We start from the raw sequence: 24,740 nt of genomic DNA, 5'->3' as shown, positions 1-24,740 counted from the left end.
TTTTGGGCTCGATCCCCAGTGGGGGGTGTGCAGGTGGCAGCCGATCACTGATTCTCTCTCATCATTGATGTTTCTATCTCTTTCTCCCTCTCCGTTCCTCTCTGAAATCAATAAAAATATTTTTTAAAAATAAAGAAGAAGAAATAAGAGAAAACTTTTAAAGAAAAAAAAAGAGAGAGAGAGAAAATGATGTAGAAAAGATATGCTGTCGTTGAAAATTAGTCATGCTGAGGCCCTGGCTGGGTAGCTCAGTTGGTTAGAGCATCATCCCGATGCACCAGGGTTTCGGGTTTGATCCCTGATCAGGGCACATAGAGGAGTCAACCAATGAATGAGTAAATAAGTGGACCAACAAATTGATGTTTCTCTCTCTCCCCTCTCCCTTCCTTTCTTTCTCTAAAATCAATCAATCAATAAATAAAAACAAAGAAAATTAGTTATGCCGTAAGATGAGAACCACATATACATTATGTTCCCAAGTTTGAGAACAGCTATGTATATTCATCCTTCAGTCAGTGGAAGATGTATGCCAAATTGTGAGTGATCGTCTGTGGTGAAATTCTGGAATATTTTTATCTTCTACTTCTACTCTTACGAATTTTGTAAATGCTCTGTAATGACCATATGTTACTGTTATAATAAGGAAAAACGTATTTAAAACTGTGTTAGGTGTGAACAGTTAAGATTAGAGACGGTTATGAGTTTCCTTTTTTCCTAACTTTTCAACAGGCAGCAAAGTACTGGAGAATGGCCTTCTCTTCAAAGAGCTTCTGCAGACTCCAAACTTTCGCATCACGGTGGTTCAGGACGCAGATACTGTTGAGCTCTGTGGTGCTCTGAAGGTAAAGTCAGCCTCTTATTCCTGCTCAGGGGGAGCAGCCCATCCTGCATGGCCACTGTTAGCGTTGCTGAATCTCATCCGGAAGAATGGGCCCCGTGTTCTGTGCACTTAACTACGGCAAAGAATAGTGAATGGCGAGCCTTGTTTATCACTTCCTGCTTTGCCCTCGCCTTTCCTGGGTGGGCCCAGTTCCTCTCTCACTTCTGGTTTGCTTTTCTAAATCTGGGAGAATGGTGGTTTGTTCTTTGGGCAGTTGGCAGCATTAATGTTTGGGAAGCATGGCGAGTACCTCGATTGCAGAGGTCTTACCCGGGGGCAAAGTCTCCCAGGAAAAGGAACTGTTGCCTCTGAATTACACACTCAGTTGGTGTGATGGTTCAGTTGGTTGTTCTTGTTAAAGGAAAGGAGTCTGCTGCTTAGGGAGGTTTCTTTTTTCAAGAATCGTTTTATCTCAGGGGAAAGATCAGCTTCAAGAAGCAGTTCTGTTAACGTAAAAAAAACCATTGAAACCTGTAAAGAATTTTTGTGAGTTTATTTGAGCCAAACTGTCAGACATATGCCGGGAAGCAGAACCTTCAACGAATTGAAGTAGTGCTCCGGAGAATGGCGGGGTTACATCCGTATTTATACATTCCAATCAAAGGAGGGACGTAGGTGAGTTACATGAAATTCATTGGTGATAGATTAAGGAGGTGGGATTAAGCGAAGCAGGGAAACCTCTGGGATAGGATAAAAAGTAAAATGATGGACACATACTTAGGTGGGTGCAGGAACAATTAACATGATGATGAAGGAATTTGTGGTATCTGTCCTGGGAGGCAGCACACCTGGTTGTGCCCCAGGGGCTCCAGATACAGGGAAGTCACAAGTTACCCAGACATTTCAAGGGTATGTTATCATAGATGCAAAAAGACAGATAGGCTCAGTTAAGGTAAAGGTTGACCTTGTCAGTGAAGATACTGGCCTAGGACGTAACTGCCCACCATAACTGCTTTTAGTTCAAGTTTAATTCCAGACCATCCTTTGTGGTTACTTTAGGTCTTTGAGTCTGCAAAACTGCCATGCAGGCCTCTCCTGAGCTTGTCAGGTCAGCATGTGGCCCCTTTCGTCCACAGTTCCTATTGGCCAGGGGCTTGGGAGGGTAAAATAAAGAGAAGTTTTCACACTTGGGCTCCTTACTTGCCTCCACTTTAAAAAAGATATATTTTTTTTTATATAAAAAATATTTTTTTTTTCATTGATTTCAGAGAGGGAGAGAGATAGAAACATCAATGATGAGAGAGAATCATCGATCGGACCTCCTGCACACCCCTCACTGGGGATCAAGCCTGAAACCTGGACATGTACCCTGACTGGGAATTGAACCGTGACCTCCAGGTTCATGGGTCAACGTTCAAGCAGTAAGCCACGCCGGCTGGGCTTGCCTCTACTTTTTAAAGACTAGGTCAAAGTCCCTCTCACTATCCTGGCTCTGGGAAGTAGCCTGGAGCTGGGTTGCTGAGTCATTCCTTTTGTCAGCAAAAACTGCTTTCCAGGAATTTGAACACCTAGGGAAGGAAATTAAGTGATCTGGCATTCACCTCACTTTGTTAGGTAAGAATTGCAACGATGAAAAGAATGTCAAGGAGACCAAAATCCAAAGAATGCCTTCCCACTCTTTCTCTAAATTGTACGTCTTGTTTTCTCATCGAAATTTAAAGCCACTTTCTAGAATTAATAATGTGTGTGTACGTGCGGCCACATGTCCCTGTACAATGAGAATTTTAAAAAATTAAAGCCAATCAAAGGCCTGGGCTCCCAGGCAGCACGTGCCCATATTTCTAAATGCTTGCGTGGGGCATTCTTCTCATTCTAGGCAGGTCTTCTTATATATTTGAGATGCTGGCTTCGGCTTCTCTGTTTATGTTTGTTGGTTGGGATTTTTATGTGTTTTTAATGGTCCTTCGTTAGTTTAATGACCACTCGGCAGCAGGAGCATCATGAATGCCTAATTGCTCAGCACTGGTCTGTGTGGCTCCAGAGCTGTTTTTAAGTGACTGGATATTTTGGGTGGTGGATGGGGAAGCACTGAGATCCTGTGCTGGGGAGAAGATTCTAGAAAGATGGACAGCTCTGGCAAAGCTCTGCAAATGAATGGGACCCATGCTGGTCTCATGTCTGAGCTTAGATTGGCTTTTCATTTGTGTTGGCAGGAAGCCTGTGAGTGGATTGGTACCTGCTACCACGGCAAAGTGGTTCATTGGGGTGAAGGTGGGTGGGGTGAGAACCGTCTATCTTCCTTCCCCTCGGCCATCCTCTGAAACAGGATCAGTTACCCTCATTCCTGTTGGCTTGCATCGAAGCTGGGATTTTTGCAGACCGAGAAACAGGCATTTTGGCAGTAATTGAGTCTAACCATGCCATCACACAGATAGGGAGATAGAGATCCAGAGACCGTAAGTGGCTCAAACAGCAAATATTGGCACCAATGCAGGTTGCAAGAGTCTTGGTCTGGCTCCTTGGTTACTATGTCCAACCTGACTTTTCTGGTTTGTGTCTGGGCAGTTGAATAAAATGAAGCCCTCCCTTGTCAGAGCCTTCCAAAGCAAGGACAAATGGACATATGTTGGTTTTATTACATAATTAATCATTGTGTTTTCCTGATTATAAAGTCGTGCACATTTACACAACAGCAGAGAGGTGTAAAGAAGAAAGTCACCAGTAGTCCTTACATCCTGAGATAACCATGTCAGTGTCCGCTGTATTCCCTTCTAACCTTTCAGCAAGTGAGTGTATGTCCCCTTTTTATCTCAGGGAAAGGGAAGGAGAGGGAGAGAGAGATAGAAACATCAGTGATGAGAGAGAATCATCGATCGGCTGCCTCCTGCATGTCCCCTACTGGGGATGGAGCTCGCAACCCCGGTATGTGCTCTGACTGGGAAATGAACCGTGACCTCCTGGCTCATGGATGGATACTTAACCACTGAGCCACACCAGCCAGGTACTATGTCCCCTTTTTAAAAACAAAGACTGGATCTTACTGTTCAAATAGTTTGGCATGTTTTACTCCTTTTCTCATTCACCTTTAGTAATCTTCTCCATACTCGCAAATTAAAAAAATGTACCCTCTTTTTTGTGCTCAAAAACATGAGGTCATATGACTGGGGTGGGGGGAGGAAAACAGCTCCTTACAAGGATAACAATAAAAAGAAAATGCAAAAGGATTATGCAAAATCATTTTGTACCAGTGCCTTCAGAATGTCCTGCCCCTCCTACCTATGTTCATCTCTGAAGCAGTAACGGAATGTTCTTTTTAAAATGTCAACTTTCTTTAAGCACAATTCATGTACGTTAAACTGCATTTATTTAAAGGATGTAATGCACTGGGCCCATTCCCTGCCCCAGTCAGGCAGCCACTGATCTGCTTTCTTATTTATTTATTTATTTTATTAATGTATTTCTTTATTGATTTCAGAGAGAAAGGGAGAGGGAGAGAGAGAGAGAGAGAAACATCAATGATGAAAATCATTGATTGGCTGCCTCCAGCATGTCCCCTACTGGCATGTGTCCTTGGCCGGAATTGAAACTGGTGCCCTTCAGTCCACAGGCCAGCGCTCTATCCACTGAGTCAAACCAGCTAGGACTGATCTGCTTTTGTACACGAGATACTTGCATTTTCTAGAAATTTTATAATGAAGTTATACAGGTTATCTCCTTCTGTGTCTGGCTTCTTTCACTGGGGAGGTATTTGTGTTTTCATGTAAATTTTAAGAGGTACTTCATACAGAAAAGTAGAAAAATCTTAAGTGTAGAGCTCAACCTATGTTATCATTTTGAAAAATGCTTTATCAGGATTAAGTTTCTTTAATGGAGACCCAACATAATAGTGGCTATGAACAGGTAAAAGTGTATTTCTTAGGTAAAAATCCTGAATCCCTATGACAACTCAATTGCACAGAATTCTTAGGAACCCAGGCTCCTTCCAGCTCACAAGGGTGTGGCCCTTGTCCTTATGGGCCAGGAAGAGATGTTCCTCTACCCATTCTAGGTCCTTCTGTCTGGTCTAATCATTAAATTGACTATGAGCCAGATTAGCAAGAGAAAACAACAAAATTTAATTACATACCTATGTACGGGAACCCCATATACCTGACCGAGTCAGAGCCCCCACATACATGAGAGGTTCCAAGACAGAAAGGGGAAACGAAGTATATGTGACTTCCTGGGCTAAGGAAGGAGGTGAGGCTCCTGGGGTTCTGGATTCACATGCCAAAGTGGCACATGTTGGGGAGGCCTGTGCTGAACCCCTTCATGATCCTTATGTTGTCAGATGGTGGCCAGAGCTCCAACCTTCACATCTGCCTTCCAGGCAGGGGAAAAAAATAGAAACAAAGGACAAAGACCATGTGCAACTGTCTTTTTTTTTTTTTTTTTTTTATTCATTTCTTTTTTTTAAATATATTTTATTGATTTTAGAGAGGAAGGGAGAGGGAGAGAGAGATAGAAACATCAATGATGAGAGAGAATCATTGATTGGCTGCCTCCTGCTCGCCCCCTACCGGGGATTGAGCCTGCAACCCAGGCATGTGTCCTTGACTGGAATCGAACCCGGGACCCTTCAGTCCGCAGGCTGACGCTCTATCCATTGAGCCAAACCAGCTAGGACAATGTGCAACTGTCTTTAAGGCAGGTTCTGGGAAGTTGCAATGGGGTCCTTTGCCTTCATCTCAATGGACAGTACTTAATTGTGTGACCACACCTTGCTGCAAGAGAGTTGGGAATTGATCACTCCCCCTCCCCCAGTAGCTGTATACTTGCATGAAAATCAGGGACTCTGTTACTCTGGAAGACGGGGAGAATAGATTGGGGGATAAACCCATAGCCTGTGCCGCAGACTCGTAGGGCCGTCTGTAGGGAGGTTAACCGCTCCTCCTTGCTGGGGATGAAGGTTTCCTCCAGGGTTTTGGCTTTGACAAACCTTGCCGTGATGACAGCCTTGCGCCTCGTCTCTAGCCAGGCCCTTTGGCCATATGTGGCTATTTACATTTACATTCAAGCTAATTAACACTTAAAAATTCAATTCAGTTTCTGAGCCACAGTAGCCCCATTTCAAAGACTCAGTAGCCATGTGAGTGTCAGTAGCCAGTGGCTGCTGGCTGCTGTAATAGATAAGCAGATATAAAATATTTACGTCGTTGCAGAAACGTGTACGGACAACACTGCTCGAGCTAAGACATCTTTCAGGGTGCCGGGCCTGGCGGACCACGGGTGGGCTTACTCAGCCCCCTTGACATCATCTCAGCCAGGCTGCCTTCTCCAGGTCCCAGCCTGCGAACCACACATGCTCTTTCCCCTTATGGTCGGCCTACCCTCTGCAGACAGAGCTTCGTCTTAGGTCACATGCCCTGGGAGCTGTCGTCTTAGGTCACGTGCCCCAGGAGCTGGCCTCCGGACGAGTGGGCTGGGTTGTGGACTTACAGAAAATAGCGAGCACTGACTTAGTTTTCGTGGAGCCGGTCTTCCTAGGTGGTGAGAGTGTCGGCATGGCCTGCGGGTAGCCTGGGCCGCCTCGCCAGTTTTATATTCCTTTTGTGGGAGGATAGGATGGGAGCGGGAGGAATTGAGTCCCGCCTAACCGCCCCAATTCAGAATTGCAAAGGTGGCACTTCGGGGTGGATGAATGCCATCACCCAGGAAATGGAGAAGGGCTTAAGCACGTCTGTCTTCTGAAAATCGTGGTATGTTTAGCTCCACAGCAGTTTAAAGCAGATTTAAATGCACAGTGGATAGTGATAACTTTCACAGCTGAGCGGCCTCGGAGGACATCTGCTCGGATGCTATGCAAACACGATCTGACTGGCTCCGTGTGTTTATTTTTCTTTTGACAGTGATAAGTGGTAGAGGGAGAGAGCGAGGATTTCAAGATCCATCATAGAGTAAACTGGGTTGGGGCCCAAGGTCCCCTCAGAAGGAAGAGTTTACGCTGCAGTAGCCCCCTTCCCCCCGCCCCCCCAGCCCCCATGGGGAGATTGGATGTCTAGTGGAGACAGTGAGGTGGTTTGCCAGGGTTCTTGTTTCAGCATCTAGGAGGGTTCAGCAATCTGGAGAAGGGCTGTGTGTAACTTAATAAAGAGTCCAGAGACGAAGCATAATTTTGAAAGGCATTGGGGGTCAGAGGAGCCTAGCTAAAGAAACTAAGATCTCCTCGGCTCAGGACCCCATGCTTTTTATTAACACAAATTGTCCTGAGGCGAGGCAGAGATATACACTTCAAAGGGTCAGGTTTCATTTACACAGTCCATTGTCAGATTGGAAGAATTTGCCTACGGGCTCTTCAGGTGTTTGGCCAGTAGGAGGCAATAACATGTAGATTAAGATGCCCTGAGCTGTCTGGCAGCCAAGCAATCATCCCTTTTCAGGTTTGGGGAAATACCCTTGCCACTCCAGATGATTCAGCCCTGCTGTCATGCTGGAATTGGCTTCCGGCAGTGGTCCTGACCTGTGTGTTCTGCAGTGAAGGGGCCGACAGAGTGGCCGGAGCCCCCAGGCCACGGGCACCTTCATCTGCCTTTTCTCTGGGTGCAGTGACATGGAAGGTCAGAGGCAGTTCTTTGGAGCTCAGGGCTGGGATGCTTCCAGTGGCTGACAGCTCGCCCCTTTGTCTAAGTCTCTTCGGTTGGGTGGGGTCAGCTCTTCCTGTTAGAAAGTTCTCATCTTGACTCTGCAGTGGCCCCTCTGTGCCCTGGAGCAGCGAGCTGTGACCTGCTCCCTGGAGAGGACTGGGGAGCCGGCTCCTGGGTTGGAGACCCAGCTCTGCAGGTCCTGGCTGTGTGGCCCTGCAGGCTACTTATCCTGTGCCCTTGAGTTTCCTACTTCCCACCCTGCATCTACTAGGACCTGCCTCGTAGGAATGTTGTGAAGATTGAATGCGTTAATAATATATGAAGCATTGAGAACAGTTTGCTAAGGTTAACTTGTGTTGTTACTTTTTTTATTTGCTCCCATAAATCTTTTCTCCTCCTAAGCCTCCGTGCGGGCAGGCAGGTGGGTGGTCACTCCTCCCCCCTGACATCTAACCGGAGGGTTCAGGCAGGTCTCTGACCCAGGGAGGAGGGGGTGGCCAGGCCAAATCGGCCACCGCGTGGAAGCTGGCAGGCACAGGGAGGAGTGGGGTTGTGGAACCAGGCAGTCGACCCTTAGTGCTGACCCCTGCACTGGATTATCACCTTCTGCAGAGGCAGGTCTAGCACAGGCAATGACTCAGCAATTCCACTCCTAGGTATGTACCCAAGAGAAATGCCTGTGTGTGGTCGCCGACGGATATGTACCTGGGTGTCCTTACAGCACCCTTTGAAAGCTACCCCAATGCCAACTAATAAAAGAATGGATAAATAGATTGCACTGTGTTCACACAGTGGAATACAATACACCAATGAAAATAATTGTTCTGTGTGTAAAAACAGGGCTGAATCTCACAAACATGTCAAATTCGAGACAAAGCTAGACAGAAAAGATTACGTGCTGTATGATTCTATCCGTATAAAGTTTAAAGACAGGTAAAGGGAATCTGCTGTTAAAAGTCAGGAGAGTGGTTACCTTTGGTGGGAGGGGATGGCCAGGGGGGCACCTGCAGGGTGACTCGGGGCCCTGGTTATGTTCTGTTTTTTTTAATCAGGGCGTGTTCAATTTGTGAGAATTATGATTTGTGCTTTTCTATATAAATGTTATATTTAAATAAAGTATTTGATTTGAAAACAAACCCAAAAGGTAAGGCAGTTGATCCAAACAGTATTTCACCGGAGACCACTATGAGCGTTCTAGTTTTCTGGCTGATGTTCGTCATTTGCTGCCTCCTGGTGACCCCAGATCTGGGCCCCTGTCCTGAAAATGGGCCCCTTCTTTCATCTCTCTTGCTCACGGTCCCAGAGCAGAACCGAGGGCTGTGCAGGAACCCGTGGTCCTGCCCCGGCCTCCCCCCACCTGCCCCGCGTCCTCACCCGCAGGGATGTGTGACAGCTTCCTGGCCTCCTTGTCTCCTTCGCAGAACATCGTAGCGGTGGGAGCGGGCTTCTGCGACGGTCTCCACTGCGGAGACAACACCAAAGCTGCCGTCATCCGCCTGGGACTGATGGAAATGATCGCCTTCGCCAAGATCTTCTGCAAAGGCCAGGTGTCCACAGCCACCTTCCTGGAGAGCTGCGGCGTGGCCGACCTGATCACCACCTGCTATGGCGGCCGGAACCGCAGGGTGGCCGAGGCCTTTGCCCGGACTGGAAAGGTAGCCCCTGGCCTGCCCTCCCCACCCCCGTCTCCCACTTGTGACCCCTGGGCCGGGTGGGGTGAGCACAGTGCAGCGGAGGTGGAGGCCAGGGTTTGATGGGTGCTGGTTTGTCCTGTTTACCTGTCTGCTTTCACTTAAAGTGCTTCAGTCTTACGGCCTTTATCTTCTACATCTGTTTTTTAACATATATATTTATATTGATTTCGGAGAGGAAGGGAGAGGGAGAGAGAGAAAAACATCAATGATGAGAGAGAATCATTGATTGGCTGCCTCCTGCACGCCCCACACTGGGGATCCAGCCTGCAACCTGGGCATGTGCCCTGACTGGGAATCGAACCGTGACCTCCTGGTTCCTAGCCAATGCTCAACCACTGAGCCATGCCGGCTAGGCTGTCTTGTACATCTTCATCTTTTTTTTTTTTTTTTTAATATATTTTATTGATTTTTTTACAGAGAGGAAGGGAGAGAGATAGAGAGTTAGAAACATCGATGAGAGAGAAACAACGACCAGCTGCCTCCTGCACATCTCCTACTGGGGATGTGCCCGCAACCCAGGTACATGCCCTTGACCGGAATCGAACCTGGGACCTTTCAGTCCGCAGGCTGACGCTCTATCCACTGAGCCAAACCGGTTCCGGCCATCTTCATCTTTCTTGGGCTTGTAGCAGAGGAATGCAGCTCTGCTTCCCCACTCTCCTCCGGAAATGAGTGACTCTCTAGTCCAGTGATGGCGAACCTATGACACGCGTGTCAGAGGTGACACGCGAACTCATTTTTTTGGTTGAGTTTTCTTTGTTAAATGGCATTTAAATATATAAAATAAATATCAAAAATATAAATCTTTGTCTTACTATGGTTTCGAATACCAAAAAATTTCTATATGTGACACGGCACCAGAGTTAAGTTAGGGTTTTTCAAAATGCTGACACGCCGAGCTCAAAAGATTCACCATCACTGCTCTAGTCCTTACCGGTGATTATTTTTCATTCTTTGTTTTTAAGACCATTGAAGAACTGGAGAAGGAGATGCTGAATGGGCAGAAGCTCCAAGGACCTCTGACTTCGGCGGAAGTGTACCGCATCCTCAAGCAGAAGGGGCTGCTGGACAAGTAAGTCCCGTGTCTCCCCGAGACCGGAGAAACGCTCATCATCCCTCTCCCCTCGTGACCTGGTCCGTGCACACGCGCACAGCTGTGTCACGAGCGTGCCAGGACTTTCTGAGGTTAGCGCCGTCCTTTGTGTGACGTGAACGTCTGTGGCAGGAAACACCCGCCTGCCCTGAAAATGGGTGTTGACATAAAACACAGACCCAGCTTAGCTTCAGGAAGAAGAGCTTCATTCTTTGTATTATAAAACAGGAAGTTTAGGGCTCTGGGTTGTTTGGTAAGAGCTACATGTTACCAGTTTTAAATTTAAAAAAAAAAATGAATGCTTTGTTGGCTTTGTAAAAAGATAGAATCTTGTTAATAAACTGCCAAGCAATTCAGAAGTGAAGGGAAGACAAGTCACCCCAGAATTCAACTGCGGGCGGTGAAGGGACCTGTGTGAAGGATTGGTGAGCAGCCTTGCAGCCTGCCCTCGTGTGGATGGATGGATGGATGGATGTTTGGACGGACGCATCCGGTCTCCACTGCACCTTTCAGGCTGGTCACATGGTAAAGGTGGGCTCAGGTCAGCTGGATTTGCCACCCGATCAAGTGACAAAGCCCCACAGCACCACCAAAGCTACCCGGCCACCCTGAGGCTGCCCCTTGCTGATTTGTTGAGCCTTCCTCCATAATCACAATGCTTTACATTGATGTTTCCATCTCTCTCTCCCTCTCCCTTACTCTCTAATGCAGCGGTTCTCAACCTGTGGGTCGCAACCCCTTTGGCGGTCGAACGACCCTTTCACAGGGGTCGCCTAAGACCATCCTGCATATCAGATATTTACATTACGATTCATAACAGTAGCAACATTACAGTTATGAAGTAGCAACGAAAATAATTTTATGGTTGGGTCACAACATGAGGAACTGTATTTAAAGGGCCAGAAGGTTGAGAACCACTGCAATGCTTATGCAGTGTATCTGTGTATCCTTAACGCTCCGCAATGCCCTGTGGGAGAGAGGATATCTGATTGCCTGGGAGAGTAGGGAGGTAGGCAGCTCGGTGGATGCTGCCAGGAGGTGGGTTATGGGCAGCGTCTCTCTAGTTGCGTCTCCTTCATCCTCTCACATCAGCCCAGGTGTCTGCTGGTCCCAACCTGGCATCCTTAACCTTACCCTGCTCTCCTCTTTCTACCCATAGAATTCCCTAAGGAAAGTGGAAAATGAGGGAGGACAGGGCATTTGTCTTCCTTCTTTAATTTGCATTTTATATTTCCGAAACGGCTTTCAAAATCGGCCAGGCAGAGATGGAAGTCATAAACAAGCCCTCAGAGGAGGAGAATTACCTTTAAACCGTGACTTCCAGGAAAACACCTCCGACACGCATGGTTCTCCTCACATACTTAACAGCAGACAGTGATGCGCTGGTGTGCGTGGCTGGCCTCCTCAATGGCCATTCGTTCTTTATCAGGGATGTGTTTAAAGTCTTAAAAAATACCTGGGTGTTTGGTGATGGTTAGTATCTCCCAATCACGATTTTAAAGAGGAGTCCGCGTGACGAGTTTATAAATTCACGAATTGGCTGGCCGTCTGCATTCATCGTTTCACCCGAGAGGACACAGCCTGGAACGGGCATTCTGGGATCGGGCCCTGCCTGCTTTAAAAAGCAGATGTAATCAAGCAGGCGCAGCTCGGCTCTGAGCAGACGCCTCTCCTCAGTCATGTCCCATTTTCTCCCTTCTGACTAGATATCGAACAGGCTGTGCCTGTGCTTAATGAGGTCTCTGGAGGGGGCACCCCCTTCTCCCGGGCTGGAGTGTAGAGCATGTGGGACTCTCCCTCCCCTGCACCTGCTTCCCCAGTCTGCACAGGTAGAGTCGAGCTCTAACCTTCTCCTGTGTGCCACCTCTTGGCCTTGATTTTTTTCTTTTTTCATTCCGGCCCTCACGACTCTGGTCTCCCTCTTATGTCCTTCTCTCCTCCCTCCTCCGTTGCTACGAAAAGAGCCCCGAGCAGGAGGGCAGCATTTAAGGCCATCTGCATCTTACTAGCCACGTAGTCTGAGGCAGGTCAGCATTTTAGCTGTTCTATGCCCCAGGCTCTTTATCCACAAAACCGAACTGGTAGACCAGATGATCACCGTGGTCCCTTGTCCCTCAAATATTCAGATTCAGAGGCCTCCTGCTCTGACAGAATGAGGTCTGCAGTCCTTGGGCTGACATTTGAGGCTGCCCTCTCAGTCCATTACAGCATACCGCATTTTGTTGTACTTCACCGATACTGCTTTTTTCATAAGTCAAGATCGCCCTCCCCCCGCCCCCGCCAGTAAAAAAAAGATTTACCTGCTTTATTGCGATACTTGCTTTGTTGTAGTGGTCTGGAACTGAACCCCCAATACTCTAAGGCAGTGTTTCTCAACCTTGGCTGCACATTAGAATCACCTGGGAATCTTTTTTGAATCCTGATTTCTGGGCCTCATCCTCCGGAAATTCTGTTTCTTTGTTATGGGGTGGGGCCACATATATATATATAGATATAGATATCTAGATATAGATTGCTGGGGTCCAATCCCAGCGGGTCCAGGGGTCCCCAAAGGTGTGGACGGAGTCGGCGATGAAAGAATGACATAGAGATAGCGTTCAGTTGATCAGCAGCCTAGCCAGGATCTCTAGCCAGGAACTCCAGCCAAGTTCTGTCTTGGATCTCCAGTCAAGTTCTGTCTTCGATCTCCAGCCAGGTTCGGTCGCCAGGTTCTGTGTCTAGGTTCTTCAGCCAGGTTCTGTGGCCATGTTCTCTCACTAGGTTCTCCATCCAGCTTCTCCAGGTTCTCCTGCCATGTTCTGTCTAGGTTCTCCAGCCAAGTTCTGTAGCCAGGTTCTGTCCAGGATCTTTTGCCATGTTCTCTCGCTAGATTCTGTCTCTAGGTTCTGTGTCTTGTTGTCTTGTTACATCTGTATTTATACCAGTTGATTTTAATCCTATCAACTTCTATTCCAAAGGTTAGGGTGTTTCTTATCTCCATTCCAGGGAGTAAAGATTATGTAGCTTAAGCATGATTAACTACCCACCTGGCACTTAGTTAAGGGGTTTTATCTCCTCCCTAACTTCAGGGGAAAATCCCTACCTGGGGAAACAACCTTTCTCGGAGAGGTGACCTTGGTTAAAACACATAGCGCTAAGGGGAGCAAACATATCAAGAACAGTATGCCATATACGCCAGGTCCCCCAAAACATACGCTGTACAGATGTTTCTTCTCTGCAGCGACTGTGTCAAGCAGCAAGGATGGACCAGCTCCCGGCAATAGATATAGATATTTTTTTAAGGAATGTAGGAGATGGTCACAGGTAGCACACTAATCTGCCATCTGTTAGGTCAAAAAAACTGATCCATTGTCTGAGGTAAACCAGATGGCTTAACTTGTCTTTTCCTATTTCCCCCCTCCATCCCAACTAGGTTTCCGTTGTTTACTGCCGTCTATCAGATCTGCTATGAAGGCAAGCCCGTGCAAGAAATGCTGTCTTGTCTCCAGAGCCATCCAGAGCATTTGTAAAGTGGACCATGCAGCATGTCAGGCAGCGTAAATCATGTTTGGGGTTCACATGGAAACTGGGACTTGGCAACAAGACGTTGGCTTGACTGTAATCCCATCATGGATGTGTATGAATTTTTACAGGCTCGCTTTTGAATTTCAAGAAGATCGTTGGCTAAGATGCACTGGGCAACAACTAGACGCACATATGTGAGCGCATGAGTGTGTGTGTTCATTTCTCATTCTGTGGATGTTTGCATGCATGAACCAAAATTAAAAGGCCTTTTTAAAGATTACTTTTGAAACTTTCCCACTGTGGTAGCTTATAAGATTGGAACTATCTCAGCTGAATTTTTTAGATCTAATTTATATCTTTGAGTGAAGGAATTTTTTTTCTCTCATTCTCTTGATATTAAAATTTAACCAGCATTGATCACGTGGTAGAATGGAAGAGCGAATGCGTTCAAAGATCAACAGACTGTAACTTTTAACACTATCTCAAAGCCAGCGTAATTAATGACTTCGTGAGTTGATCTCTTTTTTTAACAAATAGATGTTTTTAATTAGGTAATCCACTCTGTAACTCCCTCTCACTGCAGTTTTCTGCGTTTTTAGCCTTTTTCTCTTCATGAGCTGCCAGGATGTGCAGAACACAGAAAATTTATCTGGAATTTTCCTGCTGTGCCTGACACATCTTTCTGATTAACCACATTAGTGCAATGGTTTTTGTTTTGTGCAAACATTTCCTTTAAGCTTCACAGATCCTCTGAGAGGGGCTGCTGTTATTCCTTTTGAAGATGCTGTCACTGTGCCTGGTCACCTGATAAGGAGGGGGCAGAGCCAGGAGTCAACTCTAGTGCTCCCCCCCACCCCACCCCACCCCCTAAGGTGCCCTGGGACCTTCTCAGATGTCCCTGGGCTGATTTGACCTCCAGCCAATTGGTTGTGTCAGAGGCCACAGGCAGCCTTTCTGGAGGCCATGGGAGGGCTTCCTGCAGCTGAGATTTGTGTGGGGCATTGTTGATGCCACTCAAAGCATGGCCCTCGCTCCATCAACTTCACTTGGAGCCTCTTAGAAATGCAGGCTCCCAGGTCCCACCACAGACCTCGGAAGTGGGAACGGTATCTGTGCTTTAACACCCCTCCCACGTGTTTCTGACGTTCACTACGATTTTAGAAGCACTACTGTAGAAACTTAACTTTACAATAGCATTTCTCAACCCGTGTTCCATAGGCAACTAGTGTCCTGGGACCCAGCAGTGGGGGGCTTCTGGGCGTTCCCTGGCAAGATCAGGTGAGTTTGGGGAAAGCTGAATCTTTAAAGGTGTAGAATGTATGTTAGCATGTCAGTGGAACCTGTTTATGTAACCTAGCCAGGCCCAAGCACATTCGATTACGGAGATTTTATTTTGGCAAGGAAACCTGCGAAAGTTTCTAAGGGACACTGTTCTAGGCTGAGGTCACCTTCGATAACTCAAGTTTACCCTTCTCTCCCTGCACAAAATTAGGATGAATAATGACCTGTGGTCGTGTTCGTTCTCACCTTTTCCAGCTCAGGCCTGCCATGAAGCTCTGATGAAGCTTTAAGGTGACACTGGCAAGTACAACCAAGTAGGTGTCAGCTCCGCTGAAACGCACATTATGGGGAATAAGTGCTTTTAATTCTAGAATTAGAATGGGAATCACTGTATCTTCTTAAATGAGATTGGTTTCAGGATAGCATTACAATGACCTTAGATAGCACTTGATAAACTATTAAGGGAACATATGAATGTCACTTACATATTTATGGATTTTCAGTCACTTTGTGAGATTTTTGACCTTTTATATTTCTGTGGGAATTTTAAAAACTCTATCCAAATCATTTTGGGGGTGTTATAAAGCCCCATCCACAGAAGAATGTGAAAACACACAAAATGCTCCAAGTTTTATTGATTTTAGTGCCACTATTAAGTTGATCAATTTTTGCTTGTCACATGATTCATGTTTTTTAAAAGTTTGTACATAGGTAACAAAGTGTTACTTTTTAAGATACATAAAAGGGCTGTGAGCTAATTGTGGTGTCTATTAAGTAGGATAATCAGAGCTGAGGAATTCTGTCTTTTGTGTGTTCTCATCTGCATTCACCCCTTCCTGCTCTGGGTTTTGTACGTGAGTGTTTTTTCTTTACAAATGCTCTCTTACCGCTCGGAAGTCTTTTGACCGTACCTCTTGAACATACTTACGGTATGCCGCGCATCATGGAAAAACGCAAATTTTATTGTAAGTTTGTGCTCTGCTGTCAATATTTATTACTCTATGAGTTATCTACTAGTATTTTTTGTAATCACCTGTTGTCTACCATCTCTCACTAATTATGGTAACAAAGAGGGAGACATCTAGAAGAGAAGCTTAATTTGTACTATTTCAGCCAATCTGTGAATGTAAAAACTATACTGTTGCCTTGTATCCCAACCTACTGTAATGCGGAACAGTTGTCTGTCTTGAAACCCGGCCTAGCCGGTAGAGTGGAGCTAAACTCCTCCTGGCTTTTCATTAAACTGTTTCAACTGTAACAAGGCGCCGTGGCATCGGCCCAAGGAGTGTTGGGATGCCAGCATGCAAAGGGTTCTGTAGTTTTTCCATTAATTCTAATCAAAGAGCCTTTTACTTACATGTGTACTGTATTTGTTTACAGACTATATAGGTGGATATAATTGATATAATTTAAAAGCTTGGTTTAATAAACGTTTAACCCCCAAACCTGTGCTACTGATCTTATCCTTTTTAAAAATCAGTTAATAGCTTTATCTATTTAGGGAAGCTCTTTTTCCCCCCCCTAAATTGTACTGCATTAACAATAATAAAAGGCAATTTTTAAAAGAAAGGCTTCATTTCTAATTCCAGTCTTCAAACACAGCCCTGGTCAGGGCACTGAGGGAAGGCAACCAATCTCTCTCTCTCTCTCTCTCTCTCTCCCTCTCCCTCCCTTCCTCCCTCCCTCCCTCCCTCCTTCCCTCCCCACCTCCTTCCCTCTCTTTCACTCTCTAAAAATCAATGGAAAAAGTATCCTTGAATGAAGATTAACAACAAAGAATTTAGAAGACTACCCTACCAATCCCACTGTAAAAAGTAAAAATTTGTTACTCAAAACTACAATTTTGTTAAAGCAGCCAATAGTTGGTGGTGCTGAAAGTTTATATAGGCACAAAATGGGACATATAAGTGAAATGTTTATAAGCAAGAAAAATTAATATTAAAATCAAAACAAAAAAAACACTGCAAATTGACCTTTTCGGCAAAAGCCCAGAAGACTCCTATGAAAAACCAGCTGACCATGGGGTAAGATGCTGGTCTGAGGAAATTCATTTCCAGTGAACCATGACCCTCCTGTCCACTAGGGGTCACTCTTTGGGAATGACTTTTCCTGAGGCGGTTGGCAGTCTGAAAAAAAGTTGCATCATTGTCCCTGTGACTTTCTGGTCAAGTTTTCAGAATACATTTCTTATGAACAAAGCCGAGTTTTTGCTTGGCAGTTGTCAAGTGTCTGGGTTTCATTTGGACTTTTTAACTCAACACCGACCACACATTTTGAGGTACAGCAATTTCACTTTCACTCTGCCCTCTATCCACTTACGCATCTGGTTGGATTTTATGTTGTTTCTGTATCTTTTTCCCTTCCCTGATGTTGGACACCCACTTATGTCTGATTTGGCTAAATATCTGTCTTCTCCCCCTCATTCTGACACTGCCATTCTAACAAAAGCAGAAACACCTGCTGCTTGGTTTTGCTCTCAAGAAAGACCTGGGAACATACCTGGGAAATACTTTTAAAGGGCGGACCTTTTGTGCTTAAAAGAAGTTTTAGCAAATAGGGTGGTAGACATTGAAAAGAAAAATCCTGCCCAGCTGACATGGCTCAGTGGTGAGCGTTGACCTATGAACCAGGATGTCATGGTTCGATTCCAGGTCAGGGCACATGCCCGGGTTGTGGGCTCCTCCTAGCAGGAGGCAGCCGATCAATGATTCTCTTTCATCAATGTTTTTCTCTCTCTCTCTCTTTCTCCCTCTCCCTTCCTCTCAGATATCAATATATATATATATATATATATATATTTTTTTTTTTTTTTTTATTTAAAGTAAAAATCCTTCCCTCTGGTTTCCCTCTCCATTATCTTTGGAGATAGATATGTCTATCTTTGAATTTTCACTTTGAGGCCATTTTATCAAGTCCTTTCTAAGGCCCTGTACCTACCTTTGTTTTCTTCCATTCATATTCTTTTTCTTAGAGTTCTTTGCCCTCCAGTTGCAAAAGCTTCTGGCCCCTTAAAATGAGTTCACACTTCGTTTCAGGATTTTGGAGTCGGATGGGGATTTAAACTTTGAATCTCTGTGAATTTGGGCGAGTCACTTAACCTCCCCAGGCTTCAATTTTCTGATCTATGAACAGTGTCAGGCTTCATGAGAAGTCAGAAAACAAGTCATTTGCTTTTCACAGTTCCCTGAGCACACCAGGGGACTTCAAGATGGAAAGTACCCAGGGAGAAAAGGACATCCATATTTGGTTTGAATTGCTTGGGGGCCCTCAAAGCTCCTCAGATGTCCTGGAGGCAAGAGCACATTCTGGTCTATAGATCAGAAGGGAATGAGGCGCTAAGGAGTTGTCTGGGTGAGGCAGTTATGAGGCCAGAGCAGAGTGGAGGAGGTGTCTGTGAGCCAGGAGGGAAGAGGGAGGTCAGGGCCCAGTAACAGCTTCTTGAGCTAAGACGGGAGAGTCCAGGTAAGGTCTGGACAGAAGCTCACTTTTCATTACACCCATCCCTCAAGGCCCTGTTCTCATGTTCATTTCAGCTTTATTGAGGCAGGATTGACCAACGTGATGATTTGATATACATATACATAACTGACATATTCATCACTCGTGTTTACCTTTCTGTTGTGGTAGTGGTGGTAAGAACCCTTAGGATCTATTCTCTTAGCAAATTTCAGGTATAAAATATGGTATTATTAAGTAGAGTCACCAGTATGTACATTAGGTCACCAGAACTTATTTATCTTATACATGAGAACCTGTACCCTTTGGCCAACATATTTCCATTTCTCCCCCAAGCTCCTGGCAATCCCCACTCTCCTCTCTGATTCTATCAGTTCAACTTGTTTAGGTTCCACATAAAAGTGAGATCACACAGTATTTGTCTTTCTCTGTCTGGCTTATTTCACTTAGCATTTGTCTTCCAGGTTCATCCATGTTTTCACAAATGGCAGAATTTCCTTTTTTATTTTTTTTTCAGAATTTCCTTTTTTGTCGCCGAGTAATATTCTTGTGTATAATTATACTGCATTTATTTATGCATCCATTCATTGATGGACACATAGGTTTCCATACCTTGGCCATTGTGAACAATGCTGCAATGAACATGGGAGTGCAGATATCTCTTCAAGATAGTGATTTCATTTCCTTTGGAGATATACCCAGAAGTGGGATTGCTGGATCATACGGTAGTTCTAGTTTTAACTTTTTGAGGAAATTCCATGCTGGTTTGTATTTGTATTTACATTCCCACTAATAGTATGCAAGGGTTCCCTTTTCTCCACATCCTTGCCAATACTTGTTATCTATTGTCATTTTGATAATCGCCATCCTAACAGCTGTAATCTATTGTCATTTTGATAATAGCCATCCTAACAGCTGTGAAGTGATAGTTCACTGTGGTTTTGATCATCTTTTCTCAATGGTTAGTGATATTGGGCACCTTTTCATGCATCTATTGGGCTCCATATTCATTTGATTCTCCACTCAACAAAGCCATTGATAGACAGTTTAAAATCAATCATTGCAATGCCCAGAGCAACCACTTGAGGGCAGCACTGCACAAGGGTAATGCAACCAACATCATTGATTCAACAGATAGGTATTGAGGGCATATAATGTGCTAATAGAGTTTGTAGCCACAGCATTGACCTAGCCTGAGGAAGTCACCCTTGAACCAGGATGCAGTAGAACTAAATAGGGGAGGGAGACGTTTTCCCAGTAAAGGGCACAGCACATGCCAAGGCCATGCAATGGCCACAGGCCTAGTGAGTGAGGGACAAAAGGACGGGTGGTGGGAGCTGAGAGAGAGAGTGGGATGTAGAGGCAGGTCAGGGTTAGAACTAAATTTCTAGGTTCTGTTAACATTTATTGAGAGGCTACTATGCACCAGACACTTTCCCATGACATTTCATTTTCAAGGCAGCTGGCATTAGTCCCATTTTACAGGCACGGAGGCATGGCTACTACACACCTTTCTTTAAGCTGCCTCTTATCAGAGTATCCTTTTCTCTACTGGCCACTAATCCCTACCTTGCTCTCTTCAAGGTGAATGTTACTGACCTTTTTGTGCATGTGTCTTGTCTTCCCAACTAGACTATCTCCCTGTGTCCAGCCCAGAGCTGGCATCGAGGGCATGATCCATTCCAGGTGGTTCCTGAAGCAGTCACGTTGATGAGATGGCACAAAGACATGGCATGTGGGAGAGTTCCATCATGCACCAACTCTTTTTTATTCTTCTGTTCTTTTGTTGTTGTTAAGCCTCACCCAAGGATATTTTTTCCACTGATTTTTAAAAATATATATAATTTTATTGATTTCAGAGAGGAAGGGAGAGAGAGAGAGATGATGATGATGATGAGAGAGAATCATTTTTAGAGAGAGTGGAAGGGAGGGGGAGAGACAGAAAGAGAGAAACATCAATGTGAGAGAGACACATCAATTGGTTGCCTCCTGTACACGCCCAACCAGGTCCGGGCATCAAGTCTGCAACCGAGGTACATGCCCTTGACCAGAATCAAACCTGGGACTCTTTGGCCAAACTGGCTAGGGCATACCCCAATTCTTCACCCCTTCCCAAATGCATGTCCTTAGCCACGAGGCTTCACACTCTGTTTACCAGCCCCTGGGATGAGAGCTTGGCCTATGACTTGCTTTGCCAGTGCAACCTAGCAGAAGTGATGGTGCGACAGGTCCAAGAACTCTTGTTCTCTTTAGTCTCATTTCTAGGAAATAATATGACTCATGTTTAAATATTTCTATTACATTTAGTAGCTCAAATTCATTTATTTTTAACTGCTGTCTAATTTTCCATTATATGGATAAACCTTAATATAGTTACCCATCTCCCTATTGATGGCATATAGGTTGAAGACTTTTACTAATACGGAAAATGGCAAGATAGTCCTATGCATGCCTCCTATATACATGGATGAGACTTCCTTTCGTGAACTTACTAGCAAGTCATGGGATATACACACTTCACAGTTATTGAAATATTGCTAAATTGCTTCCCAAAGATTTGGGACCAATCTGCTCTCCCACCAGCAATATATGAAATTTCTCATTTCTCCATATTTGCCATCACTTATTAATTTGCCATCATATTAATTTGTATAGTTTTTTCCCCCCAACCTGATGGGTCTAAAATGGTAGTTGGTTGATATCTTAATGTTTATTTTGCTGATTTCCAAAGAGGTTTGGCCTCTTCCCATGTGTACATCGGCCCTTCCGGTTTCCTCTGTAGTGAATTGTCTGTGCATATCTTCTGTTTATTTTTCTGCTGAATTGTTTGCCTGAAAAAAAAAAAAAAGACTTGCTCCTACAAATCTTTATGTAATCTTTATATTTGATATTATATATTCTATACATAATATATATCATACATGGAGATAGTATATAAAGAATATATTGTATATTTATATATAACACATAAAGAATAATATATTTTCTTTAATATGTTTGTTTGGTTGCAAAGACCTTCTTCCAGTAATTTTTTGTTTTGTTAATCCTCATTGATCAAATCCATTGATTTTTCAGAGAGAGTAGAAGGGAGGGAGGAGAGGGAGAGAGACACATTGATGTGAGAGAGACTCATCAGTTGGTTGCCTCCTGCACAAGTCCCAACTAGGGCTGGGGATCACACCTGCAACCCAGGTACATGCCCTTGACTGGGAATCAAACCCACAACCCTTTGGTGTGCAGGCTGGCGCTCTAACCACTGAGCACGCTGGCCAGGACTCTTCCAGTAATTTTCAACAGCTTTATTGAGATAGTTCACATATCATACAATTTGCCCATTTAAAAATTTGTACAGTCATTTTACTAGAACTTTTTCACAATCTCAAAAAGAATCCCTGTACCCACTAGCCATTACTCCTCTATTCCCCAATCCCTCCTAAGCAACCACTAATCTACTTTCTGTCTCTAAAAACATGCATATTCTGGATATTTTATATAAATGAAACTGTATTACATGTGCTCTTTGGTGACTTTTACTTAGCATAATGTTTTCAAGGTTCATCCATGTTGTAGTATGCATCAGAACTTTGTTCCTTTTAATGGCTGAATAATTGTCCATGGCAGGGATATACCACCTTTTATTTATTGATTCATCAGTTGAAGTAACTAACCTGTAATTAAACATTGCTTTTCTCATTTCTGCTCATCTGGCCTGATTGCTTACTCTTCCCACACATAGGAAAGTCTTTTTTACCATTGGCTTTGAATTATGCTTTATTGGTGAGAAGCCTTAGCTCCGATCCCATTACCAAAGAGCTAGCCCCAGCGACCCCTGTCATCCCAAGCGTGGCCCCAGGTGGTCAGCTTCAGCATCCCCTGACGTGGCTCTCCAGCCCTCCCAGGCCTGCCTGTATCACACGCTGGGCAGGAGATCCCCAGGTGATTCGCGTGCCCATTCAAGTTGGAAAAGCGCTGCTCTGACCACTACTTCTTCCCCTGCCTCCAAACCGAAACACGTGGGAGGCTTTTGAGGCAGCGCCAGTGACCTGCCCACTTGCAGTCAGCGATTCAGATCTCACTGGGTCAGGCTCCCCAGGTGATCCCACTGAGCGGCCAAACAGCGTGGAGGAGCAATCCCACCTTTTTGCTGCAGACCACTCTCATCAAGGGATATTCATGCTCCGGGTTGGAAGCCGAGTTTGCGGTTCTGTTTAGCAAACCTGATTGAGCAGCTTCCCAGGAGGGGTCCCTGTGTCCCTTTCCTCAGGAATTGGAGTGTGACGGCCAGTGACACTGTCTGCCCTCTGCCCTCCCGCTCCGAGTCCCTGTTCAAAGCTCTGCTGACAAAGATGGTGTGTGTTTTTAAGAAAACACAGCTGAAGCCCCTGCCAAGGCTGGGCTGGTTTTCCACGGTTCATTCTCAGTATCCAGTTTGCAAACTGGCTCTGCCAGGAACGGCTACCGCTTTAAGCAGTGTTTACCCAAATACGGCTTCTTCCTTGCTCCTGCCGACAGATTAAATGCGGTAAGAGCAAACATCTTGGGTAGACACCAGGATCTGTCTCTCTTTAAACAAACCCAGCCTCGATCTTATCTTTGCTGAGGAAGCTGTGGCAACAACAGGCTGTCAGGTCTGTTTCCCTCCCTTCTTCTCCTGGCTCTGCGAGTTTCCTCCTGCGCACTGGCTTCCTCCTGTGCCTGAATGTCATGGGATCTCAGGGCAGCAGCTACAGTCACATCTCATGGGTCAGGTGGGCTAGACGGCCTCCACCTTTCATACCCACAAAAGGTGTTACCGCTTTACCAGGGTTTTGTCTACACCTCTTTGTCATTTTTTAAAAATATTTTTTTATTGATTTCAGAGAGGAAGGGAGCGGGAGAGAGAGAGAAACATCAAGGATGAGAATCATTGATCGGCTGCCTCCTGCACGCCCCCCTACTGGGGATCGAGTCCAACCCAGGCATGTGCCCTTGACCGAAATTGAACCCAGGACCCTTCAGTCCACAGGCCGACGCTCTATCCAGGGAGCCAAACCCGCCAGGGCCTCCTTGTAGTTTATAATCCTGCCCTACATCTGCCTCGGATAGTGTCACAGCGATGCCCTGGCCCTCTGGCTGAGGCCACTTTTGGGAGTTAAATGAAACAGGAGGGAGGGGGAAGGAAGCTATTTTGTTCTGCGCATCCGGCCATTAACCGACTCACAGATACGTGTGCAAAGTCCTCCGAACCGTCCCATCTACATTATGTTCAGCCCCCTGAGCTCTTGGTCCGCCTGGACTTATTGAAAGGCATGACCGTGCAAGAATCACAAGAATCAAAGGCCCTGAGGTTCGTGAAATCCACACCACGCAGGGCGGGCGCTTACAGGTGTCGGGTAGCTTCTTGGGTTCTCTGCGGGGAGCTGAGTTGCTAAGCTGTTAACCTGATCCGCTTCTCTCAGACTGGGCCAAAGAGCCCTGCTTTATTTCCCAGCCACCGAGTGCTAAATTTCCTGTTTCTAACACTCTGCTAATTCCTCCTCCGGGACATTTCCCTGTGGCTAAAGCCGACACCCCGGAGGGCTTTCATCCAGGAAAGAGGTCGCAAACCCGGGCAATTCAAGGTCTGAGTCTCAGTCCGAGAGAGGACAGGACTCATGGACCCACCGTTTCAAAGCAGTCTCCGCGGGGCCAGCTTCGTTCCAACAGGAGCCAGCCGCGCTGGCTCGGTGGTGTGGAACCTGGGGCCTGCCGCCGGCAATTACTCCTGGTTTTGATCTTTGTTAAAGACTTTTGCTTAATTTGCTGCTACACTGCCTCTCTGATCCCATTACAGGCCTGCACCTGCGTGTGTGTGTCCTTTGTAAATAACAGCCTGTTCTTTTCTTGCAGCCAGTCCTCGCCTACTCCCGGACCCTGCCCTTTCAAATTTTTCTAAAACTAGTTTCGTTCTTCTAAATTGGAACTCCAATAAATAATTCAGTAACCTGAGCCCGAGGTCCCTGCCTCCCGGAGGTGGGGGCGCGTGCACGGTGTGCACCGGTGGTTCCCACGCCAGGGCGCTGAGCCGCTGTGCAGGGAGATTTTGTTCTCCCTCTAGAACAGCCCGCAGCAGCTCGCCCTGTCTCTGATGTCCTTGGCAGACTCCAGCCTGCATGCTCTGGCCCACGCTCCCTGACAAGGATTTGATATGAACATCATTTCTTTCACTTTAATGCTTGTATCTGCACAAGAGCCTGTGTTCTTGTTGGTTCTGAGAGCCGCGTTCTTAGTTTGTTTCTTGTATAGAGCCT

The 24,740-nt window shown here is 45.7% G+C and overlaps 1 protein-coding gene across 1 annotated transcript in view; it reads left to right on the top strand.

Moving 5' to 3' along the window:
• Positions 1 to 16,584, top strand: part of GPD1L (glycerol-3-phosphate dehydrogenase 1 like) — a 38,635-nt gene extending 22,051 nt beyond the window's left edge. The window contains exons 5-8 of the mRNA XM_070391821.1: positions 730 to 842; positions 8,865 to 9,098; positions 10,103 to 10,209; positions 13,643 to 16,584. Coding sequence (XP_070247922.1) covers positions 730 to 842; positions 8,865 to 9,098; positions 10,103 to 10,209; positions 13,643 to 13,739 — 551 coding nt within the window. The 3' untranslated portion in view covers positions 13,740 to 16,584. The remainder of the gene's footprint in view (positions 1 to 729; positions 843 to 8,864; positions 9,099 to 10,102; positions 10,210 to 13,642) is intronic.
• Positions 16,585 to 24,740: the final 8,156 nt, after the last annotated feature.

Source organism: Myotis yumanensis, unplaced genomic scaffold (assembly GCF_028538775.1).
Source record: "Myotis yumanensis isolate MYYU_CA2020_CCGP unplaced genomic scaffold, mMyoYum1.0.hap1 SCAF_14, whole genome shotgun sequence".
Lineage (NCBI taxonomy): Eukaryota > Metazoa > Chordata > Mammalia > Chiroptera > Vespertilionidae > Myotis > Myotis yumanensis.
Note: the sequence above shows the minus strand (reverse complement) of the source record. Positions and strands in the feature narration are given on the sequence as shown.